We start from the raw sequence: 23,601 nt of genomic DNA, 5'->3' as shown, positions 1-23,601 counted from the left end.
CGCGAGCCAGCACTGACTCATTTTTCAGGAACTGGAGGCACTGGGCTCCCCTCCATCCCTCCATCCCTCCCCTCGGCACGGGGCCGGCTCGGGAGGCCCACGCAGACGCTCCGCATTAGGGCATGTTCCGGGGAGCATGTGCTGTCGATAAACAAAGCCACCGAGAGACAGAAAATAATTTCCAGAAATACCAAAGACTTTTTTTATTCCCCCCCCTCAAAGAATTCCACCTCCCCTTTCCAAACCCTGATAAATCCTGAATATTCAGTCACTATTTCCAAGAACTACCCGGTGCCTGGGAGCGCTGGTGTTGGAGATAACACTGGTGTTTGCCGGGTGCCCTTTTCCCTGCCCGGCTCCTTGTGTCAATAGTTCGGGTCCCAAATATTCCTGTGCCAGCCAGAGCCAGAGCAGTTGGGCAGGAAGGAGGCAGCTGGAGCCCCCACAGCTACACCCCAGCTGGGTGCAGAGGCTCTTTGGAGGATCTAAGCCCTCCGGGGCTTGTGGCTGCTCAGCCCATCCCTGGGGAAAAGCCACCGCTCCGGGCACAGGGAGCGCAGGGTCTCACGCTGGAGCGCGAGAGGCAGAGGCCAGAGCTCCGAGGGCCGAGTGCGTGGGGAGGATGAGTAGCGGTTTATTACTCACTACGATTATTACTCACTGTTTTTGACAGCGTGCGCTTCAGCCTGACGCCTTTCGGCGAAGGGAAGCGCCCGTTCCCGCGGCAGGTTGGGAACGGCACAGCACGCGGCAGGGGGACGGGAACCCGGTGAGCTCGGGGTGCTCGGCAGGGGCTGCGGGGGCTGGAGGCTCAGCCGTACCCCGAGAGGTGCCTTGGGAAGGGTTTGTGGGGTGGTGTTGTCCCGTCCAGGTCGCGGTCCCTGTAACGGTCCCCGAGCTCGCGCCGGCGGCAGCGTTGTGCAACGGCCGGGCAGGATCTCATCGGCAGAGCCCGGCGGGACCGTCGGCCGTGGCCAGCCTCGGGCCCCCGTCCCAGGCTGCTGCCGAGGTGCAGATGTGGCGCGGGGGTGGAGCGCAGGGGCTCGTTCCCATCCGCGCGGCTCGGAGCAGTTGGCCGGGGGCGGCTGGGCTCGGGCTGCAGCGTCCCCCTGGAACGTGTCTTGGAAGAGCTCCATGCTCCTGGCATGGAGGGAAGGAGGGATGGTCAGGGGGAAGGAGGAATGAGAGCCGTGGAGGGCACTCCCCCCACAGCATCCTGGGGCAGGATCGGGCTCTGCTGGGCTCCCCTGTGCCAGAACCCAGCTCCGGAGCTGCCCTGCCTGGAGCAGTCCCCTGGCGAGGGACGGGGGCCGGAGGGATGGGTGGGCTGGAGAGCCCAGCGTGAGAGCTGGCAGGGACGAGAGCGAGTCGCAGAATTGGCCGTGGATGCCGGGGGATTTCTCCCCACACAGCCACTTCAAAAACAGCTGTTGGTGGAAAGAGATCTGCTGCAGCTGGCTGACCCTCTGGCTCCAGGAAGGCCTCTCCGTGGGGGTGGCTGCTATGTGCCCTATAGATCCTACAGGGAATGGAGGGGGCTGGAGTTTGCCATGGGAGCTGCTTTGCTAGGGGTGGCACAGACCACGTCAGATTTTGCTCTGGATAAGGGATTTCCCTCAGTGAAGCCATGGGTCAGCAACACCTGACAAAATGCAGGAAGAGGAGAGCAGGAATCTCCCTTTCTTTAGCCGGCGTTAATGTTTCTCTCACCATCCTGGGAAATCTTGCTGCCTTTGGTTCTGCTTCGCCAGCGGTTTTACTCCTGACACATCAGCGCTTTTACACAGGGAAACATAACCCTGCCAGTCAGTGCCAGGTCGTGTCAGGCTGCTGAGGGGTCTGTGGAGACCTGGGGACATCTCAGATCCGGGACACGCTGCTGCCTGGGCTGGATGCGGGAGGAGCACTGCCTGTGATGGAGGGTGGGACGTGGGGGAGCTGGCCCTGCCCTGACTCTGCTCTGCTCCTTCGCAGCTCGTAGGGGCTGACAGCCCTGCGGAGACGCCAGCCCGGGGCCCCCATGGAGTGGGAGTTGCGGAGCCCAGTCGCCGAGCAGTAGCTGCAGCAGTGGGATGTTTACCTGGCGGTGCCTCATCCTTTGGGCTGTGCTGGTCGCAGCCGCGCTCTCCGCTGCCCGGCCGGCCCCCACCCTGCCCGACCAAGGTAAGAGACGGCCCCGCTCCCTCGTCCCTGCCTTCCTCTGGGGTGACACGAGCTGCTCTTCCGGCAGCAGAGGCGGGGCTGGCCTGTGCTCCAGCTGTGGGGCCACCAACGCGTCCCCAGTGCCACCTGTGGTGTCACCCGGCTGCCTGGGAGCTGGTGCCTCTGGGGACGTGGCACGTGTTGTCCCCAGCGTGGTTTGTGTGGGCACAAAAGTGGGTGCGTGGCTCCAGCAGTGCCTGGGGATGTTTGAACCTGGAGAAATCTGTGGCAAACCCTGCCCTCTTGGTTTGGAGGAGGATGCAGAGCCCTGGGGGCTGTGTCCCCCGCTGGGGTCACTGCATGGGGTGGCACTTGCACCCTGAGAGGATCTGTAACCCGGGATGTGTGTGAGGTGTTCCTGGTGATCCTGGGCTCGGCTGCTGGGGACGAAGGTTTGGGTGCAGGGTGCTGGCAGTGCTAGGGATGAACGCACCCCGCAGAAACCCTTGGGGTGCTCCCGTGTTGCTCCCAGCTGGGAATGCCCAAGGTGGGGGCTCAGAGCCGGGGCTGCCTCAGGTGATTTGTGCAGTCCAAATCTCTGCTCCCCTGGGGCTGGGGAGCGCAGCCCTGACCAGGACATCCCCTCCCTTGCTCTGGCTGCTGTCCCCCAGGAGCAGTGCGGGGCTGCTGGCAGTGGCCAGGGGTGCTCCTGCCCGGCCTGGCTCAGCTCTGCAGCATGGGGACGCCCCGGGGCTCAGGGATGGGCAGAGCAGCCCTGGGCAGAGCCGGCCCTGGCGGAGAGCCCTGCTCCGGCGCGTCAGAGCCTCGGCCCTCGGCGAGGCAGAGAATAACCAGAGCCGGCAGCGCCGCGCGAGGCTGCCTCGCTCCTTTTGGTTCTAATTACCCAAGAATGTCTGGTCTGTGGGCACTGCTTTGCTTTTTAAGACTCGGCCCCCCTTCCCCCTTCCTCCCACCAGACCCCCGATGAGGGGGGCAGGTCGCTGGCGTGGTGCCCCGGGGTCCCTGGGGGCTCGGGGTGGGAGCGGGCAGCCGGCAGTGACCCACCCCGTGCCTGGGCGGTGCCGCTGGCTGCCAGGGCTGGCACCTGGGGCAGCAGGTGGGCTGGTCACCGGTCACACCCCGTGCAGGGACGCCCCGGGGACAGCCGGAGCCAGGCGAGGTCCCTGGGGAGCTGCAGCTCCGGAGAGGAGCCCGGGCAGAGCTTCACTCGCGGGAACCATTGCTGAGATTTTTCCACTGGCGTGCCTGCTCCCCGCATCTGTAAACAATGCGGTTGACAGTGGTAAACATGTTTTTCTCAGGAGATTGCTCTTCCTGGAAGAGGTTTTCTGGCAGTGTTTGGGGTGAGGATGGCTCTGTGCTGCCAGGAGAGCACCACCTGCAGCCCCAACCCTGGCTGTGGCACCGAGAAAGGTGTTGGGGTGTTCAGGCTGAGGGGAGCTGATTGGGCACAGGTGAATTTGTGGGTGCCTGAGGAGCCCTGCAGCCCCTGGAGGGTCTGGGAGCAGCGTCAGGCGGTGGCAGTGGAGGAGGAGAGGCTGGAGAGGAGGGAGCTGGTTCCTCGCCAGCCTCATGCCAGGGCTAACAATAACCTCTGGAAACGTTTCCCGACACGGTTCTCACCAGGGCGGCCCAATTAGTGCCACAGCAGGAGCCCGGCCGGGGCAGAATCCGTCCCTTGGCTCGGGAGCCGACTGGTGGGAACAAAATGTTCCCAGCAGGACGTGTGGGATGGGGAGTGCCAGGGCTGGGCCAGGACCTGCATCCAGGGCTGAGCCACCGGCATCTCTCAGGGGCAGGCTCCGACCCGGCCCCAGGGGTTTTGGGGTTCTGTGGGGTGTGGATGGGGTTCAGCTGAGGGCTGTTGTGTCCTGGGGGCCGAGGTCTGAGTCCTTCCCCCACAGCACCGTGCCTCAGGGGCGTCCCCCCGTCACCCTGGGGGCAGCAGCGGCCGCACTCGGGCCCCTCCGTGGTGGAGGCAGCAGCTTTCCCGGACTTTGTTCTGGATGTTTATGGGGTTTCAGTTTACTCCCGGTTCTGAGGCAGCTAAGCTCCCTTCTCAGGGAGGAGTAATCCCCCGCGGCCGGTCAGCGGCCTGGCCTCATGTGAGGGGGGTTCAGCTCTGGCCCCCCTCTCCTTGTGATGTGGGAGGGAGTTTGGGAGCTCTGCTTGTCAGGGGCTCCCTCCCGGTACCGAAAATCTGGAGCAAATAAAATATTAACAGGCACTTACTGCATTTTATAGTTACCTAAATTTGGAGGTGGTGAAAAAACCCTGGTTAAGGGGAAAAGCCAAGAAATTTCCAGGCGCAGCCTCCGTCCCTCCCTCGCACAAAGCCGCTCTTTGTCTCCAGGTTAAATAGAAACCTGCAGAAAATTGCCAAGGTTTTTTCTGCCTCTCTCCTTGTCTGCCATTGTCCCAGCCGCTGCTCAGGCTTCTCCTCACGGGGGGCTGCCGTGGCTCTGCAGGCGGGGCCGAGTGGCCGGGCAGATTTTCGTGGGGAGCAGATTTTCGTGGGGAGCAGATTTTAGTGTGTCCCGGGGCAGGGGGGGTCCTGCCTTGGGCAGCTGTTTTGGGACACACTGAGCCCCGAACTGCCCCGGTGCAGCAGATACTTCCCGGGGGTGCATTTGCACTCCAAAGCGGCGGGGATTTGGCTGCAGCCCCCTCCCCGTGGGGCAGGGCTCGAGGGCTGCTGCCTGCCCAGCTGGCCACAGGCTTAACCCCCGCGGCCATCTGCGGGGCCAGCAGGGGCCCTGGCTCCCGGGGCTTTGTTGTCCCCGCTCGTCCAGGGGGTCTTGCTCTGGACCCTGCAGGAGCCAAAAGTCCGGGGCAGGCAATGTGCTCGGCCCGGGGATCTTGGGGGAGCCCACGAGGCTCTTTGGCTCGTCCCCACTGCTCCCCAGGGCAGTGCTGACCCTCGGCTCTGTCCCCCTGCCCATGTCCCTGCTGTCCAGTCCCTCCTTGTCCTTGTCCCTCCCGGCTCTAGGTGTCTCCCAGCCGGTGCCTCGGGGATCCCATTTGGCGTAGCTGACTCCTTGCTGGAGCCCCGGGAGCAGCCCAGGGATTCCCTGCCGAGCCTGCAGCCTCCTGCCCTTCTGCTGTTGATGGCAGCAGCCCAGGACTGCTCGGGGGGCCCAGCAGCACCCCCGGACCCCACTGCTGCCCAGCCCCAGAGCACGGCTGTGTCCTCCAGGGCATCCCCCCCGTCCCCTCGCAGCCTGCCGGGCCGGCATTGTTCATCCTCCCGCCTTCCCACTCGGATGCTGTCACTCCGGCCCTTAATTGAGGAGGAAAAAAAGAAATCTGAGTCTTTGGGAAAAGCGGCGGTTCTCTGGCAGAGCCTGGGCTGTGGAGCTGCCCCGGGGTGAGCGGAGCCCCCAGAGCGGTCCCCGAGTGTCTGCGGGGTGTGGAGCCCGCCGTGTGCAACAGCCCGGGGCTGTGCGGGAGGGAGGGGAGAGGAACGGACCGTGAGCCAGGGCCCGGCAGAGCGGCCAAACCCCGCGGATGTGCCGCTCTCCTGTGCCCCGCTGTGCCCCAAGCCGCTGCCCCCAGGGCTCTGAGCTGCTGCGGAGCTCCCAGCGTGGCCGGGGGGCCCCGGGGGGACGGGGTGGGTTTATCCTGACAGCTTTGCGCGCTCCCAACACGCCCGTTAATTAAGCGCTGCTTCATTTGCGGCGCAGGCTGGGAGAGCAGGGCGGGATGTGAATCCCCCGTCCCTGCGGAGAGCCCGCGGCCCCCGCGCTGGCTCGGACACGAGGGGCTGCGGGTGCCCTGGGCGCTCCAGGGCCGTGCGTGCCTTCAGCCCGCGATGCTCCGATCTCTCGGCGTCTCCCCGGAGCGGCGATCCGGGGCTCTGGGAGCCGCTCCGTGCCGGACGCTGCCCCTCGGGATGTGCCCCCGGCGCAGCCCGGGCTGGGGGGCACGGCAGGGCCGGGAGCTTTTTAAATCAAAAAGAAGCCAATCCCCGCGTCCCGGTGAGCGCTTCCTGTTGGGATTAGTGGGGCTGCCGGGCATGTGTGTGCTTTTTCTTCAGGAAATACCTTCGGAAAGCCCCGCTGGGGTCTCCAGGGCAACCGGCGCCTGCGGCTCCGCGCCCCCCGCCCGCATTGTCCCCGCGCCGCTTTGTTGGCCCCTTTATTGCCATCGTCACCATCGCCGTGGCCAGCACAGCCCGGGGCTTTCGCCGCCTGCAGGGTGCACCCCGGGCTCCCCGCTGCGTGTGCCCAGCCCGGGGGGCGCGGAGGGAGCGGGGCACGATGGAGCTCCTGTCCGCAGGGCCGCCCCATGTCCCTGCGGTCCCCGTGGGGGGCTAGCCCCAGGGGAGCCGGTGACACTTGGAGGCACTTGGTGACACTCTCCATCTGGCCCCGCTCGCTGGGCTCGGCTCTGCGCTCGGTTCCATTTCAAAGCTGGATAAAGTCATAAACCCGTGGCACTGTGCCGCTTCTGGGGTGCTCACAGGGGCACCATCGGCTGGAGCTGCCCCTTGCCTCGCTGGGGACCTTGGGGCTCCCCACGGACAGAGCCCTCCTGTCCTCTGGGACTGGTGGGACTGGTGGGACTGGTGGGACTGGTGCTCCTGTGCTCTCCTCGCTGTCACCCTGTTTGCTCAAACGCGCTGTGACCGACCCACAGCTCCCAGCCGAGGTGAGGAGTCCCAGTAACCCCAGTAACCGACCTTTGTGCAGTGCTGGGAGCACCCAGAGCCTCAGGGATGAGAGCCAAGTGTTCGTCTGGCTGATTGACCTTTGGAGAGGTGGCCCGTGTGGGCCTGGCTTGTGCCCATGGGGGGCAGCCAGCCAGGAGGCTGTGCCGTGGGGCTGTGCTGTGGGGCTGTGCCGTGGGGCTGTGCCGTGGGGCTGTGCTGTGGGGCTCTGCTGTGGGGCTGTGCCATGGGGCTCTGCTGTGGGGCTCTGCTGTGGGGCTGTGCCATGGGGCTGTGCCGTGGGGCTCTGCTGTGGGGCTGTGCCGTGGGGCTGTGCTGTGGGGCTGTGCCATGGGGCTGTGCCATGGGGCTCTGCCGTGGGGCAGAGGAAAGCAGAGTGTGAGACAGGGATGTGTCGGGCTAATGAGTCCGGCAATCATTAACCAAAGTGGGGCCGCACCGGTGCCACCCCAGCAGCTCTCAGTGCCCCCGCTGCCACCCCGGTGCCATCTGCGCCGTCCCAGCAGCCACGGTGCTCTCTGCCTGCCAGGGCCACAGTGCCGCTCAAGCGCCGCTCCCGCCGGAGCCTGAGCAAACCTGGACACGCTCATTAGCCTGAGAATTCCTTCTCGGGCCGTTCCCACCATGCCGCGTTTTCCGCCTCATCCCGAGTGCCAGGGAGGTGCCGTGGGTGACCCGAGGGCAGGGCCCCACCGTGCCCTCTGCGTCCCCTCTCTCCGCCCATCCCCTCGACACCTCCGTGCCTCCCAGCCTCGCTGTTGGTGCAAACCAGCCCTGGCTGGCGGCTTTGGGAGGGGATCTGGCCCCACGCATGCCCGAGGGGCTGGAGAGGCAGTGGCGCTTGCGTAGCGTCCCCAAGGCCCTGTGGCTGTTGGGAAGGGATCCTCCTGAACCTGGAATGCTGCTTCCTCAAGCCCTGCCGTCAGGCTGGGGTCCCCCGAAATTTCCCCTCCTCCAAAGACCGTTTCCATCCCCAGGCTGCCTCTTCACCCTCCAGAGGTGCAGCTGCGGGTGCTGGTGGAGCTCGAGGCCGGGCGAGCGACTGCTCTGCTTTCCCTGCGGGTTCCTGTGTTCCGTAGGGAAGTTTGCTGATGCCTAGGAAGGGGCAGAGCTGGGAGACAGATAAGAGCAGCTATGGCTGCAGCCATTCGTGCTGGTTTGGGTTTTCATGGCTGTTTGATGCCCACTGACCTTGCTCTGTGTGAGGAGGGACAGGCAGGAGGATGTGGTGGTACCCGGGCCCGGGGCGTTCAGACGGACAGGACGGGATGTCGCTGCTGCTTCGTGAGCCTTCAGAGGTGCCTGTGACTAATCACTTGAAACACAAATCAGAGCTGTGAGAAGTGCCCGTCCTGGAAGAAAACCAGTGGAAAACAGGATTGCAAAGCAAGACCCTTCCCCACCACCGAAGGGGCTCCCATTGCTCTTCCCCTTCCACATTAAGATGTTTTGTAACCTCTCACGGATGAACTGGAGCCCTGGCGTTGGTATTACAGCAACTGAGGAAAGGGAATTCTTCCCCATCCCACCGTTTTCCTTCAAGTGCTGAGAAAAAGAAAGAGGAGAAACTCTGGAGCTGCTCATGAATGTTTTTCCCATGAAGCTTCTCATCAGTCCAAGGCAAAGAGAAGCGGCCAGAAAGTGAAGTGCAGGTCACGGTGCGGTGAATCAGAGTTCTGGAGAGCCAAGGTTTCATTTTTGGCCGTACAGAGTGGCTGTTGGGTGCGGGGAGGAGCGAGGCCTCGCTGCCAGTGCTGGCCCAGTGCTGCCCGCACACCCCGGCTCCTCTCTGGGATGTTTTGTGCCAGTGGAGCCCTGTGCCGCTCTAGAGCTGCTGGCCCAGGGTGAGCTGCTCCGTGGCTGTTCAGAGCACCTGTGCAGAGGTTGTTCTTGTCTGGCTCATTGGGCACCCAGAAATCCTGGGGGCTCAGCCCTCGAGCTACAGATCAGCTGAAGCTTGAACACCTCCTGGCTGTTTCTGCTGCATTTATTGGGATTTTCCAGCCCAGTCTCCTGCCCCTGAGAGCAGCATCTGCAGCAGCGCCCTGTGCCCCTTTGTGCTGCTCCCACTGCATCCCGATGGCATCCAGCTGGCCAAGAGCGACCGGACGCACATCGGGGAGGAGACAGAGGTCAGGGGGTGCCTGAAGAGTCCTGGAGCTGTGCCCACCAGCCTGTAGAGATCAGTCTAGGATGATGATCACGCTGCATCCACCCACATCATCACAGGGAGCCTCTGCAGAGCTGTAGCAGCCTGGACTCTTCCTTGGGCGGTGGGATTTGGAGGTGATTTGAAACCCAGCATCTTCCCCAAGCCTGGGACCAGGAGAGCTGCTTGTGCACCCCGCACCGGGGAGGGCAGGACTTGAGGACAGAGCCCTGGACGCTTCAGGGCTGGGAGAGATGGAACCATGTCACAGCAGGATGGAGAGAAAGGATCTTTGTGCTGCTCACACAAGCGTCGCCTCGGGGAGCTCGGCTCCCCTGCCTGGGGATGCAGCGGATGGGAACGCCGTGGCCGGCACTGCCTGGCCAGAGCTCCCTGGGCTGACCTGACCCCCTCGCTCCCTGCCTGCTGTCCTGCCGCAGCCCCCAGCCCCTGCCCTTTCACCCCTGCAGTGCCCTGCTCTAACCAGGGTGCGGGTCCTGGGGGCATGGGGACCCTGGCTGCTTTGCTGGCTGCCCGCTTGTGGTGGTAGGGATCCTGGGGCCCTGCGAGGTGGCAGAGCCGTGCAGGGGGTTGGGATGCTCCTGGGGTGCTTCTGGGAGAGGGTGGATCCTGCCATGCGGCAGCCCTGAGTTGTCACGAGTTGCCAGTTTCTCCCCATTTGGGGGGAGCTGCCCAGGCACCGAGCAGGTCCTGCTGTGGAGGGAAGCACTTGGGGCTGCTTGGGGTGCTCGCAGCCTCTGCTCTGCTCTGCTGCTGCCAGCTCTGTGCCCAGCGCTGGGCTCCCCAGTGCTGCAGTGGGAGCATCCCAGCAATGGGAGCTTCCCAGCAGTGGGGAGGGAACATCCCAGCAATGGGAACATCCCAGCAGCAGGAAGGGAGCATCCCAGCAATGGGAGCATCCCAGCAGCGGGAAGGGAGCATCCCAGCAGTGGGAGCTTCCCAGCAGTGCATGTCGCCTCATTAACCAGGCCAAGCAGCAGAAGCAGCAGCAGCAGCATGGTTTTTCTTTGGTCTCTATTCCTTTTCTCCTTTTTTTTTCTCTTCTTCTCTCCCCTAACTCCTCCAGCCCTGCCCAAAGCAAAAATCGAAGTGGAGTCCTACTCAGCCCACCCCGGCGAGCTCCTCCAGCTGCGCTGCCGGCTGCGGGACGACGTGCAGAGCATCAACTGGGTGCGCGATGGCATCCAGCTGGCCGAGAACAACCGCACGCGCATCACCGGCGAGGAGGTAGAGGTCAGGGACGTGGTGCCCGAGGACTCGGGGCTCTACGCCTGCATGACCAACAGCCCCTCGGGCAGCGAGACCACCTACTTCTCCGTGAACGTCTCAGGTTCGTAGCAGCCCCGGCTGTGCAGGGAAAGGGGCAGCCAAGGGCCCGGGCTGTGAAGAGAGGAGCTGCCTCTGCAACCCTGCACAAAACTGCGCACAGCTGCACAAAACTGCACACAACTGCACACAACTGCACACAACTGCACACAACTGCACACAACTGCACACAGCTGCACAAAACTGCACACAACTGCACACAAATGCACAAAACTGCACAAAACTGCACACAACTGCACAAAACTGCACACAACTGCACACCACTGCACACAACTGCACAAAACTGCACACCCTGCACACAACTGCACACAACTGCACACAACTGCACACCCTGCGCACAGCTGCACACAACTGCACACAACTGCACACCCTGCACAAAACTGCACACAACTGCACACCCTGCACACCCTGCACACAACTGCACACAACTGCACACCCTGCACACAACTGCACACAACTGCACACAACTGCACAAAACTGCGCACAGCTGCACACAACTGCACACCCTGCACACAACTGCACACAACTGCACACAACTGCACACCCTGCACACAACTGCACACCCTGCACACAACTGCACACAACTGCACACAACTGCACAAAACTGCACACCTCTGCATACACTCTGGCCACTCGCAGTGAGTTTGTGACCCACCCGCGTCTCACGAGTGCCCGGAGGAGTTTCCGTGTGGAGCCTTCCCGGCTGCTGCAGGGCCGGGAGGAGCAGCCAGGACTCATCTCCCGTTTGTCTGAGCGGGCGGGGGCTGCGGGGCCCCCCCAGAACGGCACGTGCTGGGTGGGAGCCGGGTCTGCGCTGGTGTCGGCGTGTGAGGAACGCTCGAGGTGGGGACGTGTCCGTGCTCGCGGTGTCTTGGCTGCCACCCGGGTGTCGGTGGCGCCGCCGCACACCGCACACGGCGTGAGGAGCTCCCGGCACCTCTGACTCTCTTGGCCGTGTCCGTGGCTGCAGGCTCTGGGAAGGTGGGCTCTGCCAGCCCCGGCTGTGCTGGCGATCGTGCAGAGTGTTTCCCTGTGTCCCCACGGCCCTGCCAGGCATCGCACCGCCCTGCCCTCCCTCCTCACCCTCAATGTCCCTGCCCGGCCAGCCACAGAGGTCCACTCACACACACGTGCTCAGCAGGGCTGTGGCTTCTCTTGCAGACGCTCTCCCCTCGGCAGAGGATGATGATGATGAAGATGATTCCTCGTCGGAGGAGAAGGAGGCGGATAACACCAAGCCGAACCGTACGTGCCAGCTGGGTTTGCCCGTGGCGCTGCCCTGTGGGGAGGCTGGGGGGCAGGAGGGGCAGGGGGGCACCCCAAGGTGGGACAGGCAGCTCAGGGCATCGCCCGGGGTGGCCTCGGCCGTGCTGAGCCCTCCTCTGCTTCCAGAGGCCATCGCTCCATACTGGACCTATCCCGAGAAGATGGAGAAGAAGCTCCACGCTGTCCCCGCTGCCAAAACAGTGAAATTCAAATGTCCTTCGAGCGGGACACCCAACCCCACGCTGCGCTGGCTGAAGAACGGCAAAGAGTTCAAACCTGACCACCGCATCGGGGGGTACAAGGTACGGGGCTGGGGCAGGGGGGCAGCCCCTGGCTCTGCGCCGCTCCGGGCCTGGGGGGCTTGTGGGGAGGGGCAGGGCTGGGAGGGGCTCCGAGGCTTGAGAGGCACCAAGCCCCGTGCACAGCACCCCAGCAGGGGCAGATGGGCCCCTCTGACACGGCTGTCAGCCATCGCCCCACGGCAGTGACCTGCTTCTGGGTCGTGTTTGTACCAGCTCAGCCCTGGGGGAGGGGGCGAGGAGCCACGGCCGCCTAATCCTGCTCACCGAGGGCAAGGAGAGGGGTCAGGGCATCCCCAGGGGCCCCGGGCTGGAGGAGTCCCTCCATGCCCAGCAGTGGTTGGTGGGGGCTGCTCCAGCCCATATTTGGGGGCCACTTTGGCTCCCTGAGCTGGGGAGAGGCTCGGTGCTGCTTCCCCAGTGCCCACAGCAGAGCTGGGCTGCAGATGCATCTGGGGTGGGATGGCAGCTTGGCTTTCCCCTTCTCACAGCTCCAGAGCATCCCTGAGCTCCTTTTCTCCCCAGGGGAGGGGTGACCAGAGCTACTGTCCTGCTGGCTGTCCTCCAGCTCCAGGGCAGCGCTGTCCCCTTTTGCCATCTCTCTGTTTTCAGGAGGGAGCTGCAGCCTGCCTGGGCTCAGAGCCCTCAGTGTTTCCCAGGCTGGGAGCCCTGAACCAGCCCAGCTGGTGGCTGTGGGGCCACCGCCACCACGGTCACATGCCACGTGTCACACGCGGCCCCAGCCGTGGCCCTGCGCGCCAGGGCTCCTGGCAGGGAGCAGCAGGAATGTCACAGCTCCCAGCTGTGTGCAGCGTGTCCTGGGGAGGGGCACAGGCTCACCCAGGCCGTGGGCTCGGGTGGGGAGCAGAGGGGCTGCTGGCAGCACTGTTCCTGCTGGCTGGTGACAGAAAAGTGCCCCGGGGAGCCAGTGGGGATGAGATGCGGGAGAGTGGAAATAACCGGATTCCAGCTGGGAGGGAGGAGTGCAGTAGTGAGCAGGGCTCAGGGAGGGTTTGCCATGAGGAGCCACAGCTGGAGCTGGCAGTGACAGGGCTGGCTCTTGGTGTCACTGCAGTGACAGTGCTCCTCCCAGCAGAGCCACTGAGGCTCTCCAGAGGAGATGGGTCAGCAGCACCCACGGACACCAGGCTGCACCTGCCCATGGACTGGCACAGGGCCAGCTGACCGTGGGGAGCCGTGGGCTCTGAACCCCAGGGGAGCAGCTCCTGCAGGAGGAACGGTGCTGGTCTGTTCCCTCCACACTCGGGGCCGCCAGGGAGGGCTGTCCCCGCTCACCAGGCCAGCCCGGTGTGCTCGGCCAACAGCATCTGCTCCTCGGCACAGCTGGCTCTGTGGCCAGGCTGTCCTGGGACAGCTGGCAGCAATTACAGCCCCCCCCCACCGTAGGGATGGAGAAAGGTGACCTCCGAGGGGGATCCGTGTCCTGCCCGTGGCAGGGGTGGAACCGGCTCTGACACCAGCAGGGCCTGGGGCTGGTGGGTGCTGCACGTAACTGGCCCTGTCCTCCCCGTGCCCCCAGGTCCGCCAGGCGACCTGGAGCATCATCATGGACTCTGTGGTGCCGTCCGATAAGGGCAACTACACCTGCATCGTGGAGAACAAGTACGGCAGCATCAACCACACCTACCAGCTGGATGTCGTGGGTGAGAGCGCAGGGCTGGGGGCTCACCCCGCATCCTCGTCCCCCTCAACCTCCCCGGGCAGGAGCGGCTGCTGCGCCCTGGAGAGGTGGGGGGGTTGTGTCCTGGGGCTCACCCACCGTCCCCGTGGTCACCTCCCGTCCCCGTGGTCACCTCCCGTCCCTGTGGTCTCCGGCCCCAGCGTGCACGTCCGCAGCACAGCGGGCAACGAGCTGGCCGGGAGCAAGGCTCACCCCACCCTGTTCTGGGGATCTTTAATTGTGGTGAAAATAATTTCATAGACCAGACAGAAACTTTTTCTAATCGCCTTATTAGCCATAATTCCCAGCTGGGAAGGCTGGTCTGAGCAGTTCCACATGTGGAGCTGCTCTAAATGCCAGTAAATGAACCATTAAAAATGTGATTTAATTTGATTACACTGAGCAAACTGAAGGGAACAGTCAGCGAGGTGAACAAAGGGGTTTGTTAATGCTGACTCACCACGGCGGCAGCGGCTTTGTTAAGGGCCAGGGCCCTCCATAGGTTTGTTTGACCTCTGACCCCGCCCAATAGGTGCCGATGTCCCTGTCCCCACTCCGGGGTTTCACCTGTCCCCCATCCTGGGTGCTCTCACCCCATTGCAGCCAGGCTCCTGGGGAAGGGGACCCTAATGCTGCGTTGGTTGCATCGGTGCCCGCCTCGGCCAGGGGCCCTGGGCACGGCGGGCTGCGGGGTGCACCCTTGTAAGGCGCCCCATCTCCCGGTCCCGCAGAGCGATCCCCGCACCGGCCCATCCTGCAGGCAGGGCTGCCCGCCAACAAGACAGTGGCCCTGGGCAGCAACGTGGAGTTTGTCTGCAAGGTCTACAGCGACCCTCAGCCCCACATCCAGTGGCTGAAGCACATTGAGGTGAACGGCAGCAAGATCGGCCCCGACAACCTGCCCTACGTGCAGATCCTGAAGGTAAAGCCACACGCTGGGTGGTCCCGGCCACGGCCCCCGCTCCCCTGGAGCAGGAGCAGGGCACTGGCGGCCACTTGGATGGGCCAGAAGAGTCACCTGGGGCTGGGGACCACCGGCCTCGGGGCAGCTGGAGCCCCAGAGCCCCCACCAGCCTGCTGGGCAGGGAGCAGGGAGGGCTGTGCGTGTCCGGCCCCTTTGGAGCCCTGAGCGCACACCACGGGGCTGGGGTGTTGTCCCGGGCAGCGAGCACGGCGCCGGAGCTGAGCCCCGGATCAGCCCAGCGACAGCAGCTCCCTCTGCACCCCAGCAGTGCCGCTCACTGGGCACACTGGCTCCAGACTGGGTGGCCTCTAAAGATCCCTTCCAAGCCGTCCTGTGATTCCATGCAGCCGCCCCCGGCTGTGCTCCTGACCGCTGGGAAGCAGGGGGGAGCAGGGATAACACCCCATTCCTGCCTGCCCCTTCCTCCGGTGCCCCCCTGCCTGCAGCCCCGTCCCTCCCCTGCCCGTGGGTGTGTGGGGAGCAGGCGCAGCGCTGGCAGAGCCGATGCCAGCCCTCGGCGCGCTGCGGTTCCGGGGCGCATCCGTGTGACTCCATGTCGTTGGTCTGTTCCAGCACTCGGGGATTAATAGCTCTGATGCGGAGGTGCTGACCCTGTATAATGTGACAGAGGCCGAGAGCGGGGAGTATGTTTGTAAGGTTTCCAATTATATTGGCGAGGCCAACCAGTCTGCGTGGCTCACGGTCACCAGGCCCCTGGCCACAGGTAACCGGAAGAATGCCTGGCGGTGGAGAACAAAACTCTGGGCTCTCCTGTTTCTGCTGTGTTTCTGGTGCAACAACCATGGAAAAATACCCGGCGGGGCCGGCTGGGCGCTGTGCTCTGTGTGTGTGTCCCAGTGTCCCTGCCCTGTGCTGGTGTCTCGTCTCCCGCTGTCTGTCCTGTGTGCTGCGCTCCCCGTCGTGCAGACACCAGAGCTGCCCAGGTGCCTGCAGGGCCTGGCACCAGTGAACCTGGGGGTCTGAGGGTGCTGCTGTCGGGCCAGTCCAGGCACCCCAGACTGGCACAGTGCTGCACCCCCTGTCTGTGCTGCCCTCCTGTCTCTCGTCTCTGTGCTCCCATCCCCAGTCTCCCATCCCCGTCCTCGTGCCTCCCCGTGCCAGCGAGCCAGCCGGCCGGCTCTGCCCGGGCTGATTTCTCCATGCAGCCCATGGCCAGCATGTTCGCATGGGCAGGACACTCCGTGTGGTGAAGGGTTTTAACCAGCATCTCCGTAGGTCCATAGGGATGAGTGGTCATCCCGAGGGTCTCTCTAGCAGGTCTGCAGTGGTCTCTGTCTGCTCCCCGGGGGTCTGCCAAATGAGACTGGGCTCTCCCTCCTCTCTGGTCTCCTCCCAGAAGATCTCATGTCGTTTGCTTCTCCGTTTTTTGCTTCCATTTTTCCTTCCAGACGGCTGGCGTTAACACGACAGACAAAGAAATGGAAGTCCTTCACTTAAGGAATGTCTCATTTGAGGATGCTGGGGAGTATACATGTTTGGCGGGTAATTCTATTGGGATCTCCCATCACTCTGCATGGTTGACAGTTCTCGAAGGTATATACTCCTCTTCCTCTCCCTTTCCTCCCTCCTTTCCAACGTATGCATTGTGGTCCGGGAGAGAGCATTTCCCAGCCCGTGTCCCCTTGGAGCGTGGGTGCCCAGGGCCGCGCTGCAGCCGGAGCAGCGTGGGGCAGTGTCCCCCTCCCTGTGCCCCCTCCACCCCAGCTGGGGTTCGCCCCCGCTCTCTCCCTGGCCGGGGCAATGCATACCTGGGGAACTTAACCTGGGGCTGCTCCACCTGGGCAGGACGGTGCCACAGCCCCGGGCTGGGCCAGGCCAGCGCCGCCCGCTCCGGGGGCACCGGGGCAGCTTTGGGGGTGCTGGCAGCGCTGCCCCTCTGCCTGCCGGGGCCTGGCCTTGCCCTGCGGTGCGGGACCGTCCTGGCCGCGTGTGCTTGCTGCGGGGATGGCTGCCCCGTCCCCATTGATGCCGCTCCTCGGTATCAATGCACGGACCAAAGCCTGATAACAGCTCTGGGAAAGTTTTCTGGGTCGTTGCTTTTCCAGCCAAAACTTTCCCAGTTATCAGCCACTGCTTTGTCAGCCGGGTGTGCTCGGAGGTGGGACGGGAATCCTCGGCTCCCTCTTGCGCCTCTCTCCGAGGCTCCGCTCTTTGGGGGTGTCAGGCTGGGGGTGCAGAGGGTGCGGTGCCAGCCCCGTCCTGCCGGATTCACCACGGACCGCAGCACGTGGCTGCGGCTCTGAGCTGTGCGTGGCTCCAACACACCAGAGCGGGGTCTGTGGGTCCCTTGCCACCAGCCCAGGCTCCCAGAGCAGGTCATTGCCACTGGAGTGCCCGGGCTGCTCTGTTCCCAGCCCTCCCCAGTCATTACCAGTAAGGCCTGGACTCCCACAGCCCCTGACACACCCCCTTTCCATCACACCGTGCACAGGGTGATCCTGAGGCACCTGCAGCTCCCAGGCGTGGGCAGAGCACAGCAGCTGGGACAGAGACCTGTCCTCAGAGGTGCCACATCGCTGTGGGGTGGCTCAGGCCCTGTCCCCCACTCCATGCCTGTCCCAGCTCACCCCACCCCGCCCTGGGCTGCCTGCAGAGGTGCCGAGGGCGTTGCTTGGCCGTGGGGATGATGAGCTGGGGGCTGCTTGCACGCCTTCCCTGCGAGGGTGGGTGGGCAGCCCCCGGTCCCTGCTGCACCAGGGTCCCCACTGAGCTTGGGGAGGAGCCAGGGGCTCCCCAGTGCCACCCCCTGCTCATGGGCGTGTGCTAACAAACCCTGTTCACGCCGAGCCAGCCATTGAAGACACCCCAGCCATGATGACTTCTCCCTTCTACCTGGAGATCATCATCTACTGCATCGGAGCCTTCCTCATCTCCTGCATGGTGGTGACCATCATCATCTACAAGCTCAAGAGCACCACCAAGAAGACGGACTTCAACAGCCAGCTGGCCGTGCACAAGCTGGCCAAGAGCATCCCCCTGCGCAGACAGGTAACAGAAAGTAGAGAGGGGGTTTGTTTGCACCTACTGCCTCTCCTGGAGCCCGGCCTTTCCCAGGGACTGGGGAGGAGGGGTGGGAAGACCCAGGACCATCTCACCCTGCTGCATGTGCCACCCACTCCGGCCTGTGCCCACCACTGGCACGGGATGGGGCCGGTCCAGGCTGTGCCTCCTGGTGATGGCAGCACCGTGAGCAGGGTGGGGGGCTGCACAGCTCCCCTCACCCCCCTTGGCGGGGCTCCTGAGGAGAACCAGGAGGATTTACAGCAGTTCAAGGTTTGAGCAGAGCGTGGCACACACTGGGAGAGCTCCCAGGCTGGGCGTTTTGGGCCGCAGCATGATGGAGGCTGATTAAAAATTCCATGGAGGGGAGCAGCACTGGCGGGCACACAGGCAGGGCGGGCAGGGGGCTGCGGGCAGGGGGCTGCAGGCAGGGGGATGCGGGTAAGAGCAGGTTCCAAAGCTCCCATCAGGTTCCAAAGCTCCCCTCACCCTCTCCCCTCGGGGGCAGCCCGCCGCGGGCTGGGCGCTGCGTGAAGGTAACCCACGGTCCCACCGCAGGTGTCGGCCGACTCCAGCTCCTCCATGAACTCGGGCGTGATGCTGGTGCGGCCCTCGCGCCTCTCCTCCAGCGGCACCCCCATGCTGGCCGGCGTCTCCGAGTACGAGCTGCCCGAGGACCCGCGCTGGGAGCTGCCCCGGGACAGGTGAGCTCTGCCCCGCTGGGAGCGGCGTGAGGACGGTGCCGCCCACGCTGGGGCCAACCTGCATCGGGCTCTTCTCCCGCCAGGCTGATCCTGGGCAAGCCTCTGGGAGAAGGCTGCTTCGGCCAGGTGGTGCTGGCAGAAGCCATCGGCCTGGACAAGGACAAGCCCAACCGTGTGACCAAGGTGGCGGTGAAGATGCTCAAGTGTAAGTGGCGGCGGAAGGGCGGTGCTGGCACGAGGCCGCAGCCCTGGCTGGGGTCTGGGGCGTGCAGCCCAGCCTGGCACCCCCTGACTGCCGCCTCCTCCACTTCAGCCGACGCCACGGAGAAGGACCTGTCTGACCTCATCTCTGAGATGGAGATGATGAAGATGATTGGCAAGCACAAGAACATCATCAACCTGCTGGGAGCCTGCACGCAGGATGGTGAGGAGTTGTCCCCTCTTCTGCCACCCCTGCAGCTGCTGTCCGCGGGCCGGGGCTGGCCTGGCACCCCGCTCCCTGTCCCGGCCTCTCGGGATGACCCTGGCACCGTCCCCATCCCCTCAGGACCCCTCTACGTGATCGTGGAATACGCCAGCAAGGGAAACCTGCGGGAGTACCTGCAGGCGCGGCGGCCCCCGGGCATGGAGTACTGCTACAACCCCGCCCGCGTGCCCGAGGAGCAGCTCTCCTTCAAGGACCTGGTCTCCTGTGCGTACCAGGTGGCACGGGGCATGGAGTACCTGGCCTCCAAGAAGGTGAGGAGCTCCCGGGAGAACGTGGTGGGATGGGATGGGATGGGATGGGATGGGATGGGATGGGATGGGATGGGATGGGATGGGATGGGATGGGGATGGGATGGGGATGGGATGGGATGGGATGGGATGGGATGGGATGGGATGGGATGGGATGGGATGGGATGGGATGGGATGGGATGGGATGGGATGGGATGGGATGGGATGGGATGGGATGGGATGGGGTGGGGTGGGGTGGGATGGGATGGGATGGGGATGGGATGGGCAGCCCAGCAGCTGCACCCTTCCCTCCCGTCCCGTCCCATCGTGGGGAGCTGTCCAGCTGACGGCCCCATGCCCGGTCAGTGCATCCACAGGGACCTGGCAGCCAGGAACGTGCTGGTGACAGAGGACAACGTGATGAAGATCGCTGACTTTGGGCTGGCCCGTGACATCCACCACATCGATTACTACAAGAAGACGACAAACGTGAGTGGTGTGCGAGGGGTTTTGTGGGCTGGGGGTGCTCCAGGCCGTGCTGGGTTACACGTGCAGGGCTCTCCCCTGCCCCGGGCTCCCTCACAGCCACTGTGGGGTTTTGTGTCCCAGGGTCGCCTGCCGGTGAAGTGGATGGCCCCCGAGGCTCTCTTTGACCGAATCTACACCCACCAGAGTGACGTGTGAGTAGGGCCTGCTGGGGAGGTGCACGGGTGGGATTCGTCTTGATTTAATGAAATTACAATTGGTGTCAGCCAACCAAACATTTTAAACCCAAATTGTATTTGGTGCTGGGACTCGTTTATCCTGCTGATTGAATCAAAGCTGTGGGTGGTTGTTCCTCCCAGCACAACAACCTCCATCCGTACCCAAACTGGGCCTGGGGGGTGTCAGTGCCCCGGAGTCGGTGCCCCAGCGCCTGCCCTGTGTTCCCAGGTGGTCCTTCGGGGTGCTGCTGTGGGAGATTTTCACGCTGGGTGGGTCACCCTACCCCGGAGTGCCCGTTGAGGAGCTCTTCAAGCTGCTGAAGGAAGGTCACAGGATGGACAAGCCCAGCAACTGCACCAACGAGCTGTGAGTGCAGTGCTGGGGAAGAGGGGTTTGATGTCTCTGAGTGCCACTGCCGGGCCCAGAACACGGGCTGGGGCAGGGAGCGTGACAGGCAGATGTTTGGAGTCACCGTCCGAGCTGTTCCCAGCCCTGCAAAACCATCAGTCCATCAGATCTGCAATAATCAGCATCTCCCTGGACAGGAGGGAATCCCAGGGTGACCCCAGCACGGGGACCAGCCCAGGCTGTGTCCATCCTCCTCCCCGGACAGCCCCTGGTCATGAGGGCAGGCGGGATGGATTCCCTTCCTCCCACAGGGGGATTTCCCTCAATCCCTGGAGCAGCATCTTCCTGGGCCCTGGGTGCCAGCCTGGGCACGGGGGCACACTCCTGGTGCTCCTCTGCTCCCGTGGGTGGGGGTCCCAGCGCTTGCCCCAGGCTGAGCCCCTGCTCCCCTGCCCTGGCAGGTACATGATGATGCGGGATTGCTGGCACGCCGTCCCTTCCCAGAGACCCACCTTCAAGCAGCTGGTGGAGGACCTGGACAGGATCGTGGCCATGACCTCCAACCAGGTAGGAGCGGTGGCACCAGCGGCACCGGGCGCAGTGCTCCTGGCGCTGCCCAGTGCCCCGCTGAGCCCAGCCCCGGGCTTTGTCCCTCTCAGGAGTACCTGGACCTCTCCATGCCGCTGGATCAGTATTCTCCTGGCTTCCCGGACACCCGCAGCTCCACCTGCTCCTCGGGAGAGGACTCTGTTTTTTCCCACGACCCGCTCCCCGATGAGCCGTGCCTTCCCAAGCTCCCCCCGCAGCACAGCAATGGTGGACTGAAGCGACACTGAGGTGGCACTGCCGGGGTGCCGTGCCGTGCCACACCGTGCCACACCGTGCCATGCCATGCTGTGCCGTGCCGTGCCCGTGGACGCTGCCTGCACAGCCCGGTTGTGCTGAGCTGTCACAGAAAGGGTTCAGAGACACCCGTAGCATCTCACGTAACCAAAACCACCCACGTCCTGCCAGCTTCTCCTGCCGCCTCGTGTCAGCTCTCCACAGCCCAAAGGGTTCGGCTCCCGTGTTTTTATGGCATTTCCTCCTTTCATTTCTAAACCTCTTCCATGAATTCTGTGCTTGAGTGTTCCCACTTGGCTGAGCTGAAATCCTCTCCGGTGGGCAGTGCATGGCCAAAGAGCCCGCCAGGTGTCCTGGGATGGCACATCCTGGTGGGGCACCGAGCCGCGCTGCTCTGCCACTCGGGGAGTCGGAGCAGCACCCGGCTCCTGCGGCTGCACGAGGCGGGAGCCCTGGCATTCTGGGAGCCTTGGTGTGCCAGGAACGTCACTGGTGTGCCAAGAGCCTTACTGGTGTGTCAGGAGCTTCACTGGTGTGCCAGGAACATCACTGGTGTGCCAAGAGCCTTACTGGTGTGTCAGGAGCTTCACTGGTGTGCCCGGGATGCCCCACAGGGCCAGCACCAGTGGGCTTTGCTGAGCCACGCCCGGCACATCCGGGGCAGGAGCCCTGCACTGCCCAGAGGCAACCAAACCCACCCGTGCTAAACCCAGTCCCGTGTACATAACGAAAAATATGTATAAATATGAATATATATTTACATGTCTTTTTAAAAAGGGTTGTTACCAGAGATATACCAGTTTGGTAGGAAGGTACTAGTGGCTGGTAGATATCAGTTGCTATGAAAAAAAAAAAAAAAAGTCATATATTTTGCTATTTTTGCTGTTTTTATTTTTTTAAATTATGTTCTAAACCTATTTCAGTTTAGGTCCCTCGATAAGAATTGCTGCTGCTGCTTCAGTTTTATATGGGGTTGTATTAAACAATAATAATAACGTGTCGATGCCTTTTGGGAATCCGTTGTCATTACGTGCCTGGCCCTGCCCTGGCCCCGCGTCCCCCCCGCTCCCCCCCCGGGGCCGGGCAGCGCCCGCGGCACCGCGTTGGTGTGCGGGGACGGGGACGGTGCCCCGGGGAGGGGCTGCCGGTGCCCGGCCCTCGCCTGCCCGCGGGGAGGAGCGGGGGGCGCGGTGGCTGCGGGGTCTCGGTGCCCGCTGTGCCCCCGTGCAGCCCCCGCTCGCCGGGCAGCGCTGCCAGTGCCTTACCGGGGGAGCAGCCTCATGCCAGCTCCGCCCGTCCGTGCCCCGCGGTGTGCCCCACCGAGCGCGGCGGGGGCCGCCCGAACCCCTCCCTCCCTGCCGCTGGTGTCGAGACGCCGGAGCCAGGCCGCCGTTACTTGAAAAGTTTATTTTGCCTTTGTACGGAGAAATATTATTTGTTGTAAACTCTTCTGTAATGAATCTGGAATTCTTGTAATTATTAAAGACTTTAACCGCGACTTGGCCGCCCGCGGGCCGTGCCTGGGGGGCGATGGGGAGCGCGCTGTCGGGGCTCTGGGTGCTCCAGCCCGTCCAGGCGGCGCTTTGGGAAGGTGATGCTCGGGGAGCAGCCCTGGTGGCAGCCGGTTTTGTGGGAATTCTGTTTTACACGGCTCCGGCGCTCCCCTAAAATGTTTTAGCAGCCTGCACCCCACGGGGCGCGGGCAGGGGTGTGGGAGGTGGCTGAGCCTGCAGGGAGGGAGGGGGTGAGAGGGGCCGCCGCCTCCGGAGCCCCGAAAGGGTTAAGCTGAGGCAGCCGCAGCATCACCGGCCTCCTCGGCCTTTTTAAATGCATCTGCTTGTTGGTATTTCCCGGTGTAAATTAAATCGATCAGCTGCACTCTGCCCACCCCCCACCCCCTTTAAATTAAGTAGAGCTTTTAATCAAGTGATTTATGTTGAATTTGCGGCCCTGGATTAGGCTCGCAGCCCGCGGGGGGAGCGGGGCTGGGGGGCTCCATAAATCACTGCTCTCTCCGGGACCGGCTTGGCGAGGCGCGGGGAGAGCTGGAGTTCGTGTTTACATCATCCCAAACTGCAGCTCTCACCATCTCCTGCTCATTTCCTGGGGTTACCAGGAGGGCAATTAAATATGATAATAAGCAGAGCAGCTGCGGCAGAGCCGCGCTCGGTGCCGGGCTGGGAAGGGGCACGTGCGGCTGGATGCCCGCTGCATCCCGCGGGGACACGGGGACACCGGCGTGCAGCGTCCCCGGGGTGCCGGCGCCCAGCAGAAGCCACGGAGGGTGCTGGGACAGCGCTGCCTGGGTGCCGCACCCCAGCAGGAAGATTCAGCTCCGCTCTGCTCTTCCTGGTGAGCCGTCCTCTCCGTGTGGGCAATCCCGGGGATGAGCTGGCCGAACCTGACCTCAGCACCCACCCAGCACTGCGGGGAACCGGCAGGAACAGAGCAGCGCCAGGTGGGACCCAGCTGCAGCACTGCCCGGCACCGAGGGCTCTGCTTAGGGGGGAGATGGGATGGAATCCCTTGGGAAACGGCTCCGGAGCAGTGCAGGATGTGAAGCGCTGCCCTCAGGAGCCCTGCAGCGGGCGCGGTTGTTGGGCACCAGTGGCTTGGCCTGCACCACGTTTGGCTCTCACAGCATCCTTTGTCTCCTCCACTGCTCGCCCTCCTCGTCCTCTCCTTTTAAAGCCCTCAGACTGTGCAGGGCTGGGACAATCCCTTGGCC

At 63.7% G+C, this 23,601-nt stretch overlaps 1 protein-coding gene across 4 annotated transcripts; it reads left to right on the top strand.

Annotated features, from left to right (window-relative positions):
• Positions 1–1,957: 1,957 nt before the first annotated feature.
• Positions 1,958–21,889, top strand: FGFR1 (fibroblast growth factor receptor 1). 4 transcript variants are annotated; one of them, XM_040087778.2, is made up of 17 exons: positions 1,958–2,163; positions 10,069–10,332; positions 11,490–11,573; positions 11,721–11,896; positions 13,434–13,557; positions 14,306–14,496; positions 15,948–16,092; positions 17,351–17,547; positions 18,118–18,263; positions 18,347–18,468; positions 18,577–18,687; positions 18,811–19,001; positions 19,344–19,466; positions 19,587–19,657; positions 19,911–20,048; positions 20,492–20,597; positions 20,690–21,889. In XM_040087778.2, exons 1-17 carry the CDS (start codon positions 2,073–2,075, stop codon positions 20,864–20,866), a joined length of 2,457 nt encoding a protein of 818 aa, XP_039943712.1. In that variant the 5' UTR covers positions 1,958–2,072; the 3' UTR covers positions 20,867–21,889. The 4 variants fall into 4 exon arrangements, with proteins under 4 accessions (XP_039943712.1, XP_058279716.1, XP_039943714.1 ...); XM_058423733.1 differs by having other exon boundaries at positions 17,351–17,554; positions 18,119–18,263; XM_040087780.2 differs by lacking the exon at positions 10,069–10,332 and having other exon boundaries at positions 1,959–2,163.
• Positions 21,890–23,601: the final 1,712 nt, after the last annotated feature.

This window comes from Hirundo rustica, chromosome 28, assembly GCF_015227805.2.
Source record: "Hirundo rustica isolate bHirRus1 chromosome 28, bHirRus1.pri.v3, whole genome shotgun sequence".
NCBI lineage: Eukaryota > Metazoa > Chordata > Aves > Passeriformes > Hirundinidae > Hirundo > Hirundo rustica.
Note: the sequence above shows the minus strand (reverse complement) of the source record. Positions and strands in the feature narration are given on the sequence as shown.

Coding starts and splice junctions, on each gene's coding strand:
- FGFR1 (XM_058423733.1), top strand. CDS start 2,073: ATGTTTACCTGGCGGTGCCTCATCCTTTGGGCTGTGCTGGTCGCAGCC. Junction 10,333..11,489: donor CTTCTCCGTGAACGTCTCAG/GTTCGTAGCAGC, acceptor CTTCTCTTGCAG/ACGCTCTCCCCTCGGCAGAG. Junction 20,049..20,491: donor AGCAACTGCACCAACGAGCT/GTGAGTGCAGTG, acceptor CTGCCCTGGCAG/GTACATGATGATGCGGGATT.